The sequence below is a fragment of the Eretmochelys imbricata genome, chromosome 1, assembly GCF_965152235.1.
Source record: "Eretmochelys imbricata isolate rEreImb1 chromosome 1, rEreImb1.hap1, whole genome shotgun sequence".
Taxonomy (NCBI): Eukaryota; Metazoa; Chordata; order Testudines; family Cheloniidae; genus Eretmochelys; species Eretmochelys imbricata.
The window spans coordinates 274,268,266-274,289,127 of record NC_135572.1 but is presented as its reverse complement, the minus strand read 5'-3'; the positions used below and the strand labels follow the sequence as shown (position 1 = coordinate 274,289,127).

Here is a 20,862-nt window from a genome sequence, read left to right as displayed (position 1 = left end):
GGCAAGGAGAACTCAGTACTACGTCTGACAAGCCGAGGTCAGGGCTGTTAAAACAACGTGAGCTCTGTCCTATCTCACCATCCTGAGAAATTCACAATAGAGGAGGATTGGGAGGCTGTCATAAATCTTTGATCCCAATGTAGGAGAAGTGAATCTAACAGAGTCTAACTCACAGAGTTAGGGTCCCTGGAAAAGAGGATAGGGAAGGAAGTTGGAAGCCAGCATGAAGAAGTGAATAGTGCTTTCTTCCCTGTGATTTCAAAGATTAAACTATTTGAAGTAATTCTACTCCATGGTGCAAGGGAATGAGAGAGAATTTTGAAAAGGTTAAAGAAAGAATAACAGACACCATAGCAGGCATTAGGTCATAGCTGTCAAGTTGCATATCAAAATAGTTGCTTTGTGCCAGCAAGATGGAGTGAGGAACTAGAGTAGCTAAATGGGTTGGCCTCTATTGCAGACAAAGACTCAAACTGCCCTCCTCTTTAGGCTTTCTTAGAATATCCATTTTGTTGGGTATAGTAACCCCAATGACAATTGCTCTGGGGTTGCTAGAACTAATGTTGGAACCAGAATAAGAGCTGCTCTGTAGCAAGACAGTAAAATTCAGAGGTCTGACAGTTCTAACCTACTTCTGCTTTGCAAAAAAAAAAAAAAAAAATCATTTGTCTTTGTGTTGAATAAGTCTGTCCCTTCAAATGGACAGAAATAGTTACTGACCTTTTTCTGTACCTGTTGTTCTTTGAGCTGTGGTGCACATGTTCATTCCACTGTAGGTGTGTGCATGCTTCAGGCACAGTTACTGGAGATTTTTTCCCTCAGCAGTACCCGTCAGGGCAGCATGGGTGTCCTCTGCTGTCTCGCTCCACTGCATGAAGATACAAAGCATGGAGCTATCACTGACCTTTCTCAGTTCCTTCCTACCAGAAAGACTCCGATAGAGAGAGGAAGGAAGGAACAATGTGGAATGGACATGTGCAACACATTTCAAAATGAACAATTCCAGAAAAAGGTTAGTAACTGTTTCTTCATCTTTGAATGATTGCACATGTCCGTTCCTCCATAGGTGACTCACAAGTACTTTGAACTGGAGGCTGCTTTGGAGTCCACAGGGACTGTAGTGAACAGGGACTGTAGTATCACCTGTCTAAATCTAGCATCATCTCTAGACTGATAAGAGATGGCCTAGTGAGAGGCAAACATATTGATCAATGAGTAGGTTGCTGCCTTACAAATATCCAAGATGAACACATGAGCCAGAAAGGCCATGGAAGCTGCCTACAACCCGGTCAAATTAGCCAACAATCTACCTGGTGGTGCAATACCAGCCAGTCAGTAGCAAGATGAATACATCTGGAAATCCAGGAAGAGATCCTTTTGATGGATACTGGATGGCCCTTTATTCTGTCCAAACCCTCAGTGAACAGCTGTGATGAAGACCTAAATGGCCTAGTCTGATCCAGGTAAAAAGTTAAAGTTCTTCTAACATCTAGAGTCTGAAGTTTTTCTTTACTTTTACTCGAAAGAGGCTTTGAAAAGGGAGTTGGCAAATATACATGCTTGGTTAATGTGAAAACTGGAATCCACTTTAGTTGGGAACTTTGGGTGAAGTAGAAAAAAATCATCTCTAAAGAAGATCATATAAGGTTCTGATACTTAGGCTCACAATTTCCCTGCTCTCCTGGCTAAGGTAACTGCAACCAAGAAAGCCACCTTCATAGAAAGGTGTAACAAAGAACAGGCTGCTAGTGGCTCAACAGGGGGGCCCTTCAACTTCACTAGAACTAAATTTAAGTTCCACGGGGAGATCAGACTGTGAACCTGTGGATATAATCTGTCCAAACCCTTCAGAAATCTGATGGACATAGGGGTTGAAAAAAGCGATCAGTTATCCTTTGGAGGGTAAAAAGCTGAAATAGCTGCCATCTGGACTCTGATGGAATTAACCGCTAACCTTCTTTTCAAAAACAAGAGACAATCCAATATACAATGAATAGGCGCTCTAGCTGGGGAAATGCCTTTCTGTGTGAACCAAATGGAGAATCTTTTCCATTTATCAAGTAGTTCTAGTTGAAGGCTCTCTACTGTGTAGAAGAACTTCCTACACTCCCTTAGAGCAACCTCCTTCCAAGGGTTTCAGCCATGAAGTATCCATGATGTCAGGTGAAGAACCTCCAGGTTGGGATGAAGGAGGTGGCTGGGGTCCTGGGAGATCACATCTACATCTCATGGGAGTGACAGTGGAGGTCTGACAGATAGGGCTAACAGAGTCGAGAACTAATGCTGATGGGGCCACACTGGGGCTATTAGTATAAAGTGAGCATGATCATGTTTGACTTTGGCCAAGACCTTGGGTAGGAGTGGAATTGGAGGGAAGGCAGACAGCAGACTCTTTGACCAGGATAGGAGGAGGGCTGTGGCCTGCCCAGGAAAAAACAAAAGTTGACATTTTTGTTTGTTGCAAATAAATCCATGTGGGGAGTCTCCCACAAACCTTTGATCTAGAGAAGGTCTAAATTGTCTAAAGATCTAAAGGATCTAGAGATGGGGTAATAGAAGCTAGAGTGACCATCTGAAATTTTATTTTCTTAAGGAACTCATTTATGTGTTTTACATCTAAAATAGGCCTGATAACCCCCTACTTTGCTTTCAGGATTAGGAAATACCAGGAATAAAATCCCTTCCCCCTGAGCAAGATGGGAATTTCTTCTACGGCCCTCACAAGGAGAAAAGACTAGAGTCCTAAAGCAGTACATTCTTGTGAGTGTGTTCCTGAAAAGGGATAGGAAAGGGTGGTGAGAAGGAGGGATAGAAACAAATTGTAAGGTATGTCCCAGTGATGTGATGTGGGACCAAGCACTTAGAAAGTGGGACAGGTGATTGGAAAATATTGGGGTGGAGAAAGATGGTACTCGGTGGAGTGGCAGACTGCTCTCAACCAATGGATAAAAATGTTTGTCAAGAGGATGAGTTTGTCGCATCATCAAGGATCTACAACCTATCCTGAAGGATGACCCATCACTCTCACAGATCTTGGGAGACAGGCCAGTCCTCGTTTACAGACAGACCCCCAACCTGAAGCAAATACTCACCAGCAACCACACACCACACAACAAAAACACTAACCCAGGAACCTATCCTTGCAACAAAGCCCGTTGCCAACTGTGTCCACATGTCTATTCCGGGGACACCATCATAGGGCCTAATCACATCAGCCACACTATCAGAGGCTTGTTCACCTGCACATCTACCAATGTGATATATGCCATCATGTGACAGCAATGCCCCTCTGACATGTACATTGGCCAAACTGGACAGTCTCTATGTAAAAGAATAAATGGACGCAAATCAGACGTCAAGAATTATAACATTCAAAAACCAGTTGGAGAACACTTCAATCTCTTTGGTCACTCAATTACAGACCTAAAAGTGGCAATTCTTCAACAGAAGAACTTCAAAAACAGACTCCAATGAGAGACTGCTGAATTGGAATTAATATGCAAACTGGATACAATTTAACTTAGGCTTGAATAAAGACTGGGAGTGGATGTGTCATTACACAAAGTAAAACTATTTCCCCTTGTTTATTTCCCCCTCTACTGTTCTTGTCAACTGCTGGAAATGGCCCATCTTGATTATTACTACAAAAGGTCCAACCCCCCCGCCACCCTGCTCTCCTGCTGGTAATAGCTCACCTTTCCTGATCACTCTTGTTACAGTCTGTACAGTCTCATGTTCTCTGTGTATATAAAATCTCCCCACTATATTTTCCACTGAATGCATCCGATGAAATGAGCTGTAGCTCACGAAAGCTTATGCTCTAATAAATTTGTTAGTCTCTTAGGTGCCACAAGTACTCCTTTTCTTTTTACGGATACAGACTAACATGGCTGCTACTCTGAAACCTGTCTTTAGATGAACTGGCTGCTACAGAAGAGATGGAGGACCCTCTTGTAAGTTTTGCCCCTCTTTCAGGACAGGTCTGGGTACGAGGCATGAAAAGTGGAAACTGTTGGGACTGCTAGGGCAGAACAGCTTTTTTTGTTGTTGTTGCTGGTGTATAAATCATCAGAAACTTAAGGATTGTTCTTGAATCCTTAAGACTACGTAGCCTCTTGTCAGTTTTTTCAGAAAGCAAGGAGCCTTCAAATGGGAAGTGTGTGATGGTTTGTCACACCTCTGGGGAAGATTTGATGACTGCCACTGGGAGGAATGCCATATAGTGATGAGGAAGTCATAACTCAAGCCATAGCATCTGCCTCATCTAGACTTGCCTGTAAGGCTGTTCTGGCAACTAGCTTGCCCTCCTCCATCATAGCACTGAACTCTTGCTTTGCCTTGTCCAGAAGCCTGTCCTTTCAGGAACCCATCCCACCGGCTAAAATCATACTGACCCAGCAGAACATGATGGTTCACGATTCTAAGCTATAAATCTCATATGGAATAAGCTTCCTTCCAAAGAGGTCCAGCTTCTTTGCTCTTTTCCCTTTTGGCATTGAGACCTGGTGTCACTGTCTCTCTTTTTCATTAGCAGCTGAGACTACTGGGTAGAAAGGAGGAGATGGGTATAAAAAATGTTCAAACCACTATGAAGGGACATTAGATCTTCTCTCCACCTTTTTTTGAAATAAGAGGCGTAGAAGATGAGGTCTGCCATAATGCCCTGTCAGGCTTCAGGATAGCCTCATTAATAGAGAAAGCTATCCTAGAGGGTCCTGCCCAGGCTAAAATGTCAATCAACCCATGTGACTTTTTCTGCATCTCTCCTGGTTGGATATCCTGAGTTACAGCCATCCTCCTAAACAAGCTCTGATGAGCTCTGTAATTGTCAGGAGCGGGAGAGAGAGAAGCAAACTCTGTTATTACCACCTCATCAGGAGATGAAGAAAAGAAAGCTAAGTTGAGGTCAAGCCTTCTCTGAGTCATCCACAGGAGAATCCAGAAGATGCAATTCCACATGCACAGTACTGTTGCTGGTAATGGGGGTGGGCAGATAGTAACCTGTTGTAGATACTCCAGACACCTAACCGATGGAGTAAGACAAGGGGGGGAGCAGAGATGCTCTAGATTGTGGAGGGAAGCCCCAAGGTTCCAAAAGGGCCATTGATATGGAGGGTGGACAGTTAGGTATGGGCCCTTGGTCCTTGGAATGCTGAGGCTGTGGCTGGTACCACAGTGGGCAGGCACCCCACTGGGGCTGCTGAACATATCTGGGGTGAGATACATAAGAGCTGACCTCAGAATTTGGTGAGAAGTCCACTCCCTCAGACCAAGGGGGATCTGACTTTGTCAGTACAGGGGAGAGCAGTTCTGAGTATGAAAATGAAGTACTGGCAAGATCATTGCTGTTTTAGCAGCCTCCTGTACTGAATGGTGCATTGGGGCTGGAGCCAGAACCACTGAAGTGTGTATGCCAGATGCCAATACCAGGTGGGCGTGCTAAGTAGCTGGGGCGACCAGTACCAACAGGTTCGATAATTCTTGAGCTGCCTCAAAAGCCTTGGGAGTGGACAGCTCTAGAAAGGGCTCTTGGCTCTGTGGTAATGTTCTGTCAGCACTTCAGGAATTGGTTTCAGTGGAAGTTTCCTAGGCTCTGAAGTCAGCAACCCCTCTTGGCTTAAAGACTGTGCCTTGGAGTTTCTCTTCTTTGAGTGACTCCATGTCCTTGCCTCCACTCAGGGCTTTCACCAAATATTCTGAAGACTTACATAAGGCGTGAGTCCAGTGCTGATACTCAGATGGGAACTGGTGACTTCACACTACTAAATACTTATCTAAATTTACTCTTATATCTATACTATGTACAAAGACTCTAAATTACACCAAAATTAACACTACAGATACTATGTACACTAAATAGGGTAACAATTGCAAATGCAAGGATAGCGGCTCCAACAACCATCACTGGTGGTAGGAGGGAACTGAGAGGGTGATCAGGGGTGGCTCTGCCCTTTATACTTGTGTGCAGTGCCACAACGCAGAGAGGGCTGCTCTGACGGGTATTGCTGAGTGAAAAATCTCCAACCGTTCATAAGGCGTGCACACACCTACAGTGGAATGGATGCGTGCAGTCACTCAAAGAAGCAAGTACTTGGTCAGTACCTCACGTGGAAGTTGAGGAATACAATCATGAGCGACATAAGATAACAGATGAGGCTACTGATCTCAGACTCATATCATACACTTAATATTATTGTTATGGAACAGAGGCAGAACCTAAAGATTCATGAATTTGAGCCTCAGGTTTAGAAACAGATGTTGACACAGAGGTCTGAAATAGAAGAGTAGGATGAAGACTGTTCACCTCTCAGAAAGCACCAAGGGCTTCCCATAGACTTAAAGGAATGAAGCACTAAGTGAGAACTCAAAGATACTTTACACAGAGCCAAGGAGGGGTTCAGATTCAAAGACTCCACTGGATACACTTGGAGACAACATTAAGGGGTGCTCAGATCTGCAGTCTCTAATATATTTGTTATTGGATATTTGTGCTGGGCTCAATGAAGTGCTTCTTCTTGATATCATGCTTCTGGAACTTCACAATTGAGGACAGCACAACTGAGAATATTTTGAATTGATTTTAGAGCTTCAGATCTGATTCTTTGCTCCCTTTCAAGTACTTGGGCTTTGACTTATTAAAACAGAAACTGTAGTTCCAGAATTATAGGATTCTGCCTTTACAGTTTCTTTCATTGAGAAAATTTTTGTTATAAATTCCTGGTTTGTATGGCCCAAGGTGAAGCCAGTATATACTAACCAACTGCTTGTGGTGGAACCTTCTTACAAGCAATTCAAACAGCAGACGTGTTGGTCTGAGATGGACATCTTTTTTTAGTAGGATGCACAATGCCTAAAACCCAATATTTGTGTTGATTTCTGAGAAAAAAGATCGGAAATGACAACTGCACACAACAGTAGATACTTACCTAAATTACAAGTTTGCTAACTGAATTATATTTTTGTACAGTTGTTAATAGGCTAACCTACAATAATTAACAAGAAAAGAACAAAAGAGAAAAGAAATTAGTAAAATATACATTGAATAGACTGAGATGACACTTCTGAGCCTCTGCTGCTTATGGCAGAAGGTTCTGACCAGAGAACTGTTAGGGTAAGAAATCTTGAATAACTTAATCTGCAGTTTTCAGAGTAACAGCCGTGTTAGTCTGTATTCGCAAAAAGAAAAGGAGTACTTGTGGCACCTTAGAGACTAACCAATTTATTTGAGCATGAGCTTTTGTGAGCTACAGCTCACTTCGTCGGATGCATACTGTGGAAACTGCAGAAGACATTATCTATACACAGAGACCATGAAACTTATATATACTTATATATACACAAAAACCATGAAACCATTAATTTGCAGTGTTCAGTTTGGTGGGTAAGAGGTGGGCAGCTACAAGAGTTATTGCTTTTCAAATAATTCTAGAGCTGATGGCATCAAGGATGGTGTCTGCCAAAGTGGGAATGAGCAGGGACAATTCTCAAAGGAGATGTAAGGTTAATCTTTAACAACTGTAGGGTCCTATTCTGATTTGACGTACACCAGTTTTACAGTAGTGCAACTGTACTGACTTCAGTGTAGTTACTCCTCGTTTACATTAGTCTAAGTGAGATCAGAATCAGGCCAGAAGCCTTTAATGAAGTTTAAAGAGCCACTGGGGGGAGCTACAGGGTAATTTGTTGCCAATTGATTTTGGCAAAGTGTTCAGAGTGCATAATTATTTTAGAATAGGTAGTATGGACAGGGAGCCCTGTGAAACAAAGTTCTCCACCTTGTTCAGCTCAGTGCTGGTGATTTGCCTGTGTAAACTTCTGAAGTAAAGATTTTCAGATTTTATTTCACTCTGCCTCAGTCTTCACAGTTATACTTTAAAAAAAGGTCACATTTAGAGCTAGGATCTGGACTTCAGCCTCTAAACTGACTTCAGGTATGTTCAAACAATACCCATTGAATTCAACGGGCATTATGCATGTGTAGAACATCTGGGGAGAAATTGGTCCTTACATCAATCCATTTTCATGTTAATAAATGCGTGTAATGGGATTTTCACGGAACCATTGTGAGGAGAAGAAATTGTATCACATAATAATTTTATCTTTCAATTTATGAATTCTCTTTTTTCAAGTCCCTGTTCTGGGCTGCATCTGAGCTGTGCTCTGTGCGGCTCAGGGGATAGTGGAAGATGGCTTTATACCATCTTTATGCCCTCTCTTTCCGCAACCCTCGAGTTCATTGAGTTTTCCTCAGCATAAGTTAGAGCAGCTACTCTAACTTATGCCTGACTGCCTATGGTCCTCAAGGGACTGTTCTGGCAGTCAGGGGTTGATGGGGCATAGAAGCACTATGGCAATGCCCTCTTCACCAGGGAGAGGAGTACCTCTGTTTCTGTGGGGAGGGCAGAAAGCGAGTGACATAAGTGGTCTTTGCCATCCAGGGAACCCCCTACAGGCCAGTTCAGCTGTCTGTATGGATGCTTGGAGCAGTTGTAGCATCCATCTTTTACAAATAGACAACAATTCGGTTGCAGATACCTTAGCCTCTGTGGAAGTTATATATGATAATGTGCTGTCAAGTTAGTTATTATAACAGTGCAAAATTGGACTTGGTCTACGGCCAATATATAACACCTTTACAATTACTTCCAGGTATTTGTGCATCACCAAATCTATCTTAACTGAGAGATAAGAAAACAAGTTACAATCAGAAGTGAAGAGTTAAACTATTTTGTTCCTTAAACATAGTTTCTTGAGTACATTCAAGGCTTGTTTTAGCTATGCTTCATTTAGCCAGAGTATATGAAAAAATAAATTATAAGCAACCTTATTGCAAGTATTGTTGCTATACTCTTCTCAGTCAAACTGGAGACAATATGTTTTATAGTTATCACCTTTGTTTTCATATACTTTTGGGAAAAATGTACTTTAAAAAAGTTGTTAGTCTCCCTGAAGCCAAAGACATACCATACTAATTTAGTTACATGACTAAGAGAAGGACCAAGTAAATGAAAATTGAAGGTATATAAGCTGTAATGCAGTGGTTCTCAAATTTTTGCATTGGTGACCCTTTTCACACAGCAAACCTCTGAGTGCGACTGCCCTTATAAATTTAAAACACGTTTTTTTTATATTTAACACTATTATAAATGCTGGAGGCGAAGCATGGTTTGGGGATGGAGGCTGACGGCTCATGACCCTCCCATAATAACCTCATGATCCCCTGAGGAGTCCTGACCCCCAGTTTGAGAACCCCTGCTGTAATCTTTAACAATAAATAAGAGGTAGGAACAGTATAAGAATATCAATTTATATTGCTATTTCTTTTCATATTATCTCTTTGATTTATAATGGGATACATTGAAGGGTATTTAAAAGTATGTTCATAGCAGAATTGCTTTTAATTCTACAAATAGATCAACTTACATTAATTAATTCGCTCTCCCAGATTTTTTTCACAAGGTCCATCGATGTATAGCCATTAATCAGAAAGGATTTGGTATAGTCACCCAGTTCAATGGAGTCCAGCCACTCTGCCACAGAGGTGGGGTTGTAGCCATCATTACCAATCTGCTTCATCTGAAATATACAAATGACTAAGTATTACTAGAAATATTATTAAGCACCTTTTATGACAACAATAAAATGTGTTAAGTTCTTTGGGTCAGAGTTATCTTCATTTGACCAAATAGGTAGGTAGAATCAGAGGCTAAAATAGGGAAAGAATAAAGTTAAAAATTACTTAGACAAGCTTGATGTCTTCAAGTCACCAGAGCCTGATGAAATACATCCTAGAATACTCCAGGAGCTGACTGGTCTGAGCCATTAGTGATTATCTTTGAAAAGTAATGGAAGATGGGAGAGAGTCCAGAGGACTGGAAAAGGGCAAATATAGTGCCAATCTATGAAAAGGGAAATAAGGACAACCAGGGAATTACAGACCAGTCAGTTTAACTTCAGTACCCAGAAAGATAATGGAGTAAATAATTAAGCAATCAGTTTGCACCTAGAAGATAAGAAGGTGATAAATGAGAGTAGTTCACAGTAAAGCTGTAAGGGCATATTGACTGGGGTCCTACAGGGATCAGTTCCAGGTCCAGTTCTGTTCAATATCTTCATCAATGACTTAGATAATGGCATAGAGATACACTCAAAAAATTTGCAGACGATAGCAAGTTGGGAGGGATTGCAAGTGTTTTGGAGGGAAAGGACTGAAATTCAAAATGATCCGGACAAACTGGAGAAATGGTCTGAAGTAAATAGGATGAAATTCAATAAGGACAAATGCAAAGTACTCCACTTAGGAAGGAAGAATCAGTTCCTAACTTCCTAACTCTCAGGGTAGTAAAGCACTGGAATAAATTGCCTAGGGAAGTTGTGGAATCCCCATCATTGGAGATTTTTAAGAGCAGGTTAGACAAACACTTGGCAGGGATAGTCTAGTTAATACTTAGTCCTGCCTTGAGGGCAGAGGACTGGACTAGATGACCTCTCAAGGTCCCTTCCAGTGTTATGATTCTATGAATATTCCTTTAATGATTAGTACAATCTGAAAAAACATAGAAGTATTAGGATTTTGATTTTACTTTTCTAAATTCTACTAAGCTACAAATAAGTAAAGACCTGTGACTTCTCTTTCTGAATTGCCCTCAATGACACAAGTGAAGATTTTCAAGTTAACTATTAATGATAAAATTTGAAAGAATAAAATTGTAAAACCTCTGCATGTTCAGCTGTTGATGACATACCATTCATATGAATATATAAAGCAATATATAATAGTACTGGTAGGGCTGTCAAGCTATTAAAAAAATTAATCGCGATTAAACGCACTGTTAAACAATAATAGAATACCATTTATTTAAATATTTTCGGATGTTTTCTACATTTTCAAATATATTGATTTCAATTGCAACACAGAATACAAAGTGTACAGTGCTCACTTTATATTTTTTTTTATTACAAATATTTGCACTGTAAAAAAAACAAAAGAAATAGTATATTTCAATTCACTGAATACAAGTTGTGATAAATGAAGTGTGTGTGGTGGGCGGGGGGGGGGGGGGAGGAGGAGAGGGGTAGCTCCCTTTGATGGACAGGCACCCAGATAGTTAGCTGTAAAATCCCTCTTGGTAGCTGTTCTCTGCTTGCTTTACCTGTTGTCAAGGTTCCTCCCCCACTCTGAACTCTAGGGTACAGATGTGGGGACCTGCATGAAAACCTCCTAAGCTTACTTTTACCAGCTTAGGTTAAAACTTCCCCAAGGTACAAATTAATTTTATCCTTTGTCCTTGGAATATCCACTGCCACCACCAAACTCTAACTGGGTTTACTGGGAAACGTAGTTTGGACACGTCTTTCCTCCCAAAATCCTCCCAACCCTTGCACCCCACTTCCTGGGAAAGGTTTGGTAAAAATCCTCACCAATTTGCATAGGTGACCACAGACCCAAACCCTTGGATCTGAGAACAATGAAAAAACATTCAGTTTTCTTACAAGAAGACTTTTAATAGAAATAGAAGTAAATAGAAGTAAAGGAATCACCCCTGTAAAATAAGGATGGTAGATACCTTACAGGGTAATTAGATTCAAAACACAGAGAATCCCTCTAGGCAAAACCTTAAGTTACAAAAAAGACACACAGACAGAAATAGTCATTCTATTCAGCACAATTCTTTTCTCAGCCATTTAAAGAAATCATAATCTAACACATACCTAGCTAGATTACTTACTAAAAGTTCTAAGACTCCATTCCTGTTCTATCCCCGGCAAAAGCAGCATATAGACAGACACAGACCCTTTGTTTCTCTCCCTCCTCCCAGCTTTTGAAAGTATCTTGTCTCCTCATTGGTCATTTTGGTCAGGTGCCAGCGAGGTTACCTTTAGCTTCTTAACCCTTTACAGGTGAGAGGATTTTTCCTCTGAGATTTTAAAGGGGTTTACCCTTCCCTTTATATTTATGACACAGGTTCTGCTCAATAACAATGCAAAGCAGCTTTCTTTTTTGGTGGTTTGGGTTCTGTAGTTTCTGCATCAGAGTGTTGCTCTTTTAAGACTTCTGAGAGCATGCTCCACATCTCATGCCTCTCAGATTTTGGAAGGCACTTCAGATTCTTAAAGTTTGGATCAAGTGATGCAGCTATCTTTAGAAATCTCACATTGGTACATCCTCCGAAATTGCTCTAACATGAAATATATGGCAGAATGCTGGTAAAACAGAGCAGGGGACATACAATTCTCCCCCAAGGAGTTCAATCACAAATTTAATTAATGTATCTTTTTTAATAAGCGTCATCAGCATGGAAGCATGTCCTCTGGAATGGTGGGTGAAGCATGAAGGGGCATGTGAATGTTTAGCATATCTGGCACGTAAATACCTTGCAATGTCAGTTACAAAAGTGCCATGCAAATCCTGTTCTCACTTTCTGGTGACATTGTAAATAAGAAGGGGGCAACATTATCTCCTGTAAATGTAAACAAACTTATTGGTTTAGCGATTGGCTGAAGAAAAAGTAGGACCGAGTGGACTTGTAGGCTCTGAAGTTTTACATTGGTTTGTTTTTGAGTGCAGTTATGTAACTAAAAAAATTCTACATCTGTAAGTTGCACTTTCACGACAAAGAGATTGCACTGCAGGACTTGTATGATGTGAATTTAAAAATACTATTTCTTTTGTTTATAATTTTTACAGTACAAATATTTATAATAAAAAGTAATATAAACTTTGATTTCAGTTACAACACAGAATACAATATATATGAAAATGTAGGAAAAACATACAAAATATTTAATAAATTTCAATTGGTATTCTATTGTTTAAAAGTGCGATTAAAACTGCATTTAATCTTTTAAAGGATTAAAATTAATCTTGATTAATTTTTTTAGTTAATCGTCTGAGTTAACTACGATGAATCGACAGCCATAAGTACTGGATCAAACTGCATATGCCAGAAGAATGAACTACAGAATAGCATCAATGTGCAATAATATTATAAGAATCACATCGCTGAACAAAAGTGTAACTATTGCTAACTTAGTCATATATTACAGTAGTAAATTTTAAAGGAGATTTAGGAGGTTTAGAAGGCCTTATATTTTGCACAGAATTTATGGTATGTTTGAAACTTTAATATAGTGAGTGCTGGCAGCTAGTCTCCTACTTTCCTCTGCTATACACATTTTTACTTTAAGAGAACAAAACAAGTATGACAGGAGCGTAATGCTTTTGAGCTTAAGTTTTAAGTGAATGACAACGTAATTTCAAAAGTAGAGAGTGCTGAACTTAAAATCTTGCCTGAACCAACTGTATTTCTTTACAGTTTATTTGACATGTAATTTGAATTCAAGGCAGTAGAAAAAATTTAGTTTGCTTTTGAAAGCTGGAGTAGTGTTCACTGAAATATACAATGCTGTCACTTCAAATACTTGGCAGACATCTAGCACATCATGATCTTGATCTTATTTTGTTGCACTTTCCTGGAGGAACAGGCAAAACTAGGCACACTTCGGGGGCGTGGGTGTCAGTCACTCTGTTCTCTGACTCTTTGTTGCACGTGCTGGATACAAAACTTTATACGATGAATGTGAGATTGTTGTCTTAGATCATAAAACAGGGACTGGCAGATTTCCCCAGAGCTTGGGACCGCGGAAGCCCTGAGAGCTCTGATTCTGAGGCAGTCCACCTGGAGGCCGGTGCCTGACCAGGGCACCCAGTGTCCCCAGGTTCTGGGGAAGCCTGCTCTGGAGCCAGGTTGTAGGTTGAGGACTGAAAACCAGTCTTCCAGTGCTGGGATTATTGACGTCAGTGTGACCATTTTGAATTTGTGGGTTTGAACAAATTTGTTGAGTTTCCTGAGATCTAAGATAGGTCTCCATCCTCCGTTTTTCTTTTGTGTTAGAAAGTAGTGGGAGTAGAACCCTTTCCCTCTGTGCTCTGTTGGAACCTGTTCTATGGCACCTAGCTGTACAAGATGGTTTATTTCTTGTCTCAGAAGATGCTCATGAGAAGGAACCCTGAAGAGGGATGAGGAAGTGGGGTGGGTAGGGGGGATGGAGGTTAAAAAGGATAGTATATCTTGATATTATTTCCAGCACCCAACTGTCTGTGGTGATGGATGCCCATGCTAGGTAAAATGGTTGAAGTTGGAGGCCCAAAGTTTGGGTATTCGATATAATTTGCTCTGGAAGTTGTGGGAGGTCGACCCTCCACCAATCATTGGTTCAGGTTGTCATGATTCCTGTTATACTGTTGGAATCATCTGCGTCTATTTGGGGGTGTATATATACCCAAAGTATGGAGTGTGGCACAGGAGTCCTTCATTGAGTGCAGGACATCATCTGTTTTTGATTAAAATAATTTCTCCCTGTCCAACGGGAGATCCTCTACTTTGGTTTGTAGTTCCCGTGGGATTCCTGAGGCTCGCAGCCAGGAGGCTCGCAGCCAGGAGGCTCTCCTCATGACTATGGCAGTAGCTATTGTACGGCTTGCTGTGTCTGCTGTATCAAGGAAAACTTGTAGTGCTGTTCAGGCTACTAGTTGTCTCTCCATCATGATGGCTTGGAAGGAACTGCTCCTTCTTTTCCTCCGGAATATTTGGTAGGAACTCATTGAGTTTTTGGTGGTAGTTTTGGTCACACTTCGCCAATAGAGCAGTATAGTTCACCGTGCAGAATTGGAGTGTCACTGACGAGTATACTTTTCAGCCCAAAAGATCTAATCTCATGGCATCTTTGTCTTGAGGTGTGTTCTTAAATTGGGGCTGTTTCCCCTTCTGATTTACGGCATCCGCCACCAATGAATTTGGTTGTGGGTGGGAGATTAAAAAGTCCATGCCTTTGTTGGGGACTGTAGAGGGGCTTAGCCCGGCTCATCCCACTTCAGGGTGGCGGGAGACCACACCGCCTCGTTATGTCCTCATGGTTGCTGTAATGGAATCAGTCCAGTTCCAGGAGTGACAAGGGAGATTCCACAAAACAATGTGCTCAATCAAGGGCGGTGAGTGCCAGTGGGCAGTGGCTCAGGTCCTCAGGCAGCACTGAGCAACAGTTCTACAATTACCAAGCCCAGGGCCTGGGTCAGGGCAGGGCAGCAATGAGTCTAAGGCTCTGGCCCTTAGGCAGGGGCTGAGCTCAGCCAGGTTAACAACAAGCCCAGGCTTTTGGCTCCAAAGGGCCGGGGAGTTAGGGGGAGACTGCCACCCACAAGTTGGGTGGCAGGGGGGACGCAGGTCCACCCACTCCACTGCATCCCAGCCCAGGGTCCTAGCAGCGGCAGAAGGCCTGCCGGCGTAAGTGGGGATCCTGGCTGCAACACACTGACATTGGCACTGGCAGTGCTGCAGCCAGACTAGGGTCGGCTGCCCTCCAGCTACTTCAGAACTCCCCCTCTAGAGGTACCTGGGTCAGGATGGTGTCCTCCGGGGGTGTCAAACACCATGGGGTCCTCAGGATAATTGGTGAGGGGTAGGCTTGACAGCTCTTCTGGGCTCTGGTCAGCGTCAGGCATTGGTCTGGCGGGCCAGCCTTTGGGTCCACTGCAGGTTGCTGGGGTCTCCCAGCTGGGAGCTAGGCTGGAGGCATCTAGTCTGTCCAGTGGCTGCACTCCAAGTGAGCTCTGGCTCCATGCTTTTCTACTTCCTGTCCTGTGCCTGACCCTCTGAAGGCGGGCTCGGAGCTCTCTGGCCCCGCCCAGTTTTGTGTCTGGAAGGGCTTGTCCCTCTCTGGGGTGGCGGGGGACCACACCACCTCGTTATATTCCCCCACTCAAGTCTGGCTCCCACCTGTCGGTGCCAGACTCTTCCAGACCTCCCAGGCAGGACAGAAAGTCCGCAGTCCTTACCTGCCCTATGGTGCACAGTAAAAGCACAGGGCTGTAGTGCCAGGTACCAGTGCATTATTCTTGCATTATTATTTTTCATTTTGGCCAGCCACTGGAGCGAGGCGTGGTTGGTGACCAACGTGAAGGGGTCCCCGAGGGAGGTAGTAACAAAGGGCGTCACAAGGCCATTTCACTGCAAGACCCTCCTTCTCTACAACCGATAGTAGTTCTCCCGTGGAAACAATTTCCAGCTAAAATACAAGACCGGATATTCTTCTCCATTGATCCCCTGGGACAGGACGGCCCCAAGTCCTACCTCCAAGTTCTACCTGTCCGGAGGATGAACTCCCGGTCAAAGTCTGGGCTATATAGGACAGGTTCACAGCAGAGACTCTCTTTGAGTGTCTAAAAGGCATCTTCGCATGCCAGGGTCCAAACCACATGCCGGGGGCTGTCTTTGGTCAAAAGCCCGGTCAAGGGGTCTGTGATGGATGCGAATCGGGGAATAAAACGCTGATAGTAGCTGGCAAGTCCCAGGAACTGGCGCACTTAGCACTTCATGGTGGGTGGCGGGCAGGCCGCCAGGGCCTGAACCTTTCCCATGAAGGGCTTCACTTGTCCTCTCCCTATAGCGTTCCCAAGATATGTGGTCTCTTGCCATCCAGTACGGCATTTTTTTGGATTGGCTGTCACCCCGGCTGCCTGCAGGGACCTCAGGATCACAGCTACCCACTCTAGGTGGTCCTTCCAATGGCGGCTGTAAACAACCACATCATCCAGGTATGCTGCAGCATAGTCTCGGTGGGGTTGGAGAATGCAGTCCATCAGCCATTGAAACACTGCCAGCGCCCCATGGAGGCCGAAGGGCATCTAAGTAAATTGATACAGGCCCATTGGGGTGGCAAAAGTGATGTTTTCCCTGGAGGCTGGGTTGAGGGGGATCTGCCAGTACCCTTCACTCAGATCGAGTGTGGTGAGGAAGCAGGCCTCCCTTAGATGGCCCAGCAGTTCATCTACACAGGACATCGGATATGCATTGAATTTTGAAATGGCATTGACATGTTGGAAGTTGATACAGAAGCACTGTGTTCCATCGGGCTTGGATACCAGCACTACTGGGCTGCGCCATTCGCTTTGTGATGGTTCAATGATTCCCAGGTCTAACAGCCTGTACTTCCTCTTCAACGACTTGCTGCATGCGGTATGGCAAGGGCCTGGTTGGCTCACGGATCACCACCCCAAGTTCCGTCTGAATGGTATGAACAACTAGGATTCTGTAGCCCGGTTGGACTGTGAAGGTTCACGGAAACACCTGCAGGAGGCACTGGGTCTGCTTACGTTGCCCCTTGGTACGTGTCTCCCTGAGCTGGAGTCCCACAGGGTCCTCTGTCAGGAGTACACGGGGGCCCAGCTCTGGCTCCGGTGGGTAAGGGTTAATTAATAGCCCCTCTCACTCCCGTCAGGGCTTCAGAAGGTTGACATGATATAGTTGAGTTTTCTTGTACCAGTCGGGCTGGTTGACCTCAAAGGTGACGGGCCTGACCTTTCGGACCACCTCATAGGGCCCTTGCCAACGGGCCAGTAGCTTTGACTCGCTCAAGGAGGAGGAGGAGCAGGACCCAATTGCCGGGTTTGAAGCCGTGGAGCCAGGTGTCCCCGTTATAGGCTTGGGCCTAAGCTTCCTGCGTGGCCCTCAAGTTTTTCCAAGCCAGGGCTCTTGCTTGAGAGAAGCGTTCCTGGAGCTGGAGGATGTACTTCAGGAGGCCCTGGGTCAGTGATGGGGCTTGCTCCCATGTCTCTCGCATGAGGTTCAGCAGCCCCCGCAGGCAACATCCATACAATAGCTCAAAATATTTTGTGGAGGATTGGGGCACCTCACAGACTGCCAGAAGCAAGGGCAGGAGTAGCTGATCCCACCAGCATAGGTCTTCTGGGGGAAACTTGCACAGCATTTCCTTCAGGGTGTGGCTAAACCGTTCAACCAAGCCGTCGGTTTGCAGGTGGTAGATGGAGATGCACAGCTGCTTAATCCCCAGGAGCTCGCAAACCTGCCGCCGTAGCTGGGAGGTGAAGTTGGTGCCCTAGTCAATGAGGATTTCCTGGGGATTTCCCACATGAGTGATGACCTTCATGAGTTCATCAGCGATGGTTTGGGCGATAATGCTCCACAGCTGTACTGCTCCTGGGAAATGGGTGGCATAGTTCATGATGACCAGCACATACTGAAATCCATCAGTGCTTTTCGGAAGGGGGCCCACCAAGTCCACGGCCACTTGATTGAACGGCATTTCTACAATGGGCATGGGGATCAACAAGGCCTTGGGCCTCCATGGGGGGGGCAGCTGGCTGACATTCTGGACAGGAACTGCAATAGTTCCTCATCTCCTGGTGCACACCGGGCCAGAAGAACCACGTCAGAATTCAGGTGAGAGACTTTTCCTGGCCCAAGTGCCCTGCAACCAGGATGTCGTGGGCGAGTTTCATTACAGCTTGTTGGTGACATCGAGGCACAAGCAGTTGGGTCTGGAGCTCTCCAGTGTGGGGGTCTTGTTCTACCCGATAGAGATGGTCGCAATGCAACTCAAAATGAGGCCACAGCTTTGCCCGGTACGGATTGATCAGGGTCCCATCGATGGCTGCTAGCCACTCATACATTCGACTGAGGGTGGGGTCCTCCGTTTGGTCCTGGAAAAAGGCGCTGTTAAGCACGGATTCAATGGCAGGCCCTGGCGGGGGGTCCTTGGACTCTCCTCCAAGTCCGTTGGGGTCTGGTTCCTCCCCCTCCTTGAAGCAGGTCTCAGGGCAGCTCCCATCTAGTGCTGGGGTGACCTCAGGGCCTTTCTTGGCATTTGAGCAAAGGACCTCTGGGAGCTCGGGCCAATCATGTCCCAGGATCACTGGGTAGGCTAATCGAGGAGCTAGGCCAAGCACCATTAGCCATTTGACCCCATCCACAGTTAGCCAGACTCGGGCACTGGGGTAGGGCCGTACATCACCGTGGATGCATTGCAGTCAGATCATCCCCAGGTGCGGGTCAGCTAGGAGGCCTAAACTTTGGCAGATTAGTGTCTGGCCTCAGCCTGAATCAATCAGGGCCAGGGTTGGGCAATCTCCGACAACTACTAGCACCATAATCTTGGTGGCCTGCGGCACGTTGGGTGCAGGTTTCTCCAGCGCAAACATGACTGAAGCTGCTGTCTATCTGGGTGCAGTCCCATTGCAGGGGTCTGTATTTCCCACAGGAGAAACATAGTCTGATCTTTGGATGCCCAGGCCAGGTGGACGCTCCCACTGTGCTCCTTGGGGGGCTTCAATTGGTCCCCCTGGGGGCGCTGGGGCTTGTTGAACTGGCACCTTGGGATGTCTATACAGGGGCTCCTGGCCCTGTAAAGGGTTCTCCAGTTCTGTTCAGGTGCTCCCCTTCTTCTCTAGGTTAGGGTGCTTGGGCCCTTGTTGATGGGCTCGAACAGCTGGTCCCCCAGGGGCTTCATCTGCGAAGAAAACCTCCATCACAGTGACGGCAGCAGCCAGCATTGCAGGCCGATGGCAGAGGACCCAGGTACTTCCTCGCGGCGGGAGGATGTGGATGAATTGTTCCAGAATAACTTGCTCAGTGAGGTTGTCTAGGGTTTGCCTCTCGGGCGGTAGCCACCACTTGCATGCCTCCCTCAGCTCCTGGGCCACCAACCAGGGTCGGGTGCCCACAGGGTATGTCAGACTCCGGAACTGCTGCCAGAAGGTTTCCAGGCTGATGTCCAAGGCATCTAGGATTGCCGCCTTTACCCAGGTGTAGTCCTGTGCCTCCTCCATTGATAGCCCTCGGTACACAGTTTGGGCAGTCCCGGTCAGCTACGAGGCCAGGAGGGTGGCCCATTGGTCTCGGACCCACCCTGCGACTAATGCCACCTTTTCAAAGGTCATGGGGAAGGCCTCGGGGTCATTGCTGGGGCCCATCTTGGTCAGCTGGATCGACGGGGCTATACTGGATGGCCCAGTGGCGTCTCCCGGCTGGGGTTCCGTAGGACGGGGGAGCAGAGTCGCCAACTGCTGCAGGCATTGTTGCTGGTGGTTCCAGTTCTGGTGTCCCAGCTCCAATATCAGCTATTGCTGCTGTGTCCCTAACTGCTGGACCAGCTACTGCTGCTGTTGAAGCTGGGGTGCTTCCTGCTGCTGGCTCTTGGCCAGGAACTTAATGAGCTTGTCCATGTCCATGGTCATCCTGGGCACGTTCCTCTTCAGACCCCTTCTCACAGGGGTCAGGGGACCATTGCCCACATTCTCTATCACATGTAGAGGGGCTTAACAGGGCTCGTCCCTCTCCGAGGTGGCGGGGGACCACACTGCCTCATTATGTCCTCACGGTTGCTGGTGTGGAATCAGTCTGGTCACGAGAGTCTCTCACAGGGGTGACCAGGAAGATGCCACAAAACAGTTATTCATGCCCAATCGTGTATTGGCAGCTCCTCCAGGTAACTGGTGACGGGTGGGCATGGCAGCTCTTCAGGTGTTGGTCGGGCGGGCCAGTCTTTGGCTCCGCCGCCAGTTGCTGGGGTCTCCCAGCTGGGAGCTAGGCTGGAGGCATCTGGCCTCTCCAGCGGCTGTGCCCCGAGTGAACTCTGTCCCCATGCTTTTCTACTTCCTGTCCTGCGCCTGACCCTCTGGGAGGTGGGCTCATAGCTCTCTGGCCCCACCCACTCTGGTGTCTGGGGCGGTGGAGGACCACACCGCCTCGTTACAGGGACATACATTTTCTGTCAGCTCTTTTGCTCATAGGTGGTATGGTGGCTGGTGTTTGCCATACTGTTTCCGCTGGTTCCATCAGTGTGTCCTTCACTGATAGTGCTATTTTCGTTGTAGATGCTGGGTGTAGAATTTTTAATAGTTGGTGTCATAAAAATAAAGGGAAGGGTAAACCCCTTTAAAATCCCTCCTGGCCAGAAGAAAAATCCTCTCACCTGTAAAGGGTTAAGAAGCTAAACGTAACCTCGCTGGCACCTGACCAAAATGACCAATGAGGAGACAAGATACTTTCAAAAGCTGGGAGGAGG

At 45.4% G+C, this 20,862-nt stretch overlaps 1 protein-coding gene across 16 annotated transcripts in view; it reads right to left on the bottom strand.

The window, feature by feature from the left end:
• The window catches only part of ANKS1B (ankyrin repeat and sterile alpha motif domain containing 1B), a 754,695-nt gene that overhangs the window by 243,724 nt on the left and 490,109 nt on the right, over positions 1-20,862 (bottom strand). For all 16 annotated transcript variants that reach the window (XM_077807668.1, XM_077807665.1, XM_077807666.1 and 13 more), the window contains one exon: positions 9,424-9,576. In XM_077807668.1, the coding sequence (XP_077663794.1) occupies positions 9,424-9,576 (153 nt within the window). The remainder of the gene's footprint in view (positions 1-9,423; positions 9,577-20,862) is intronic.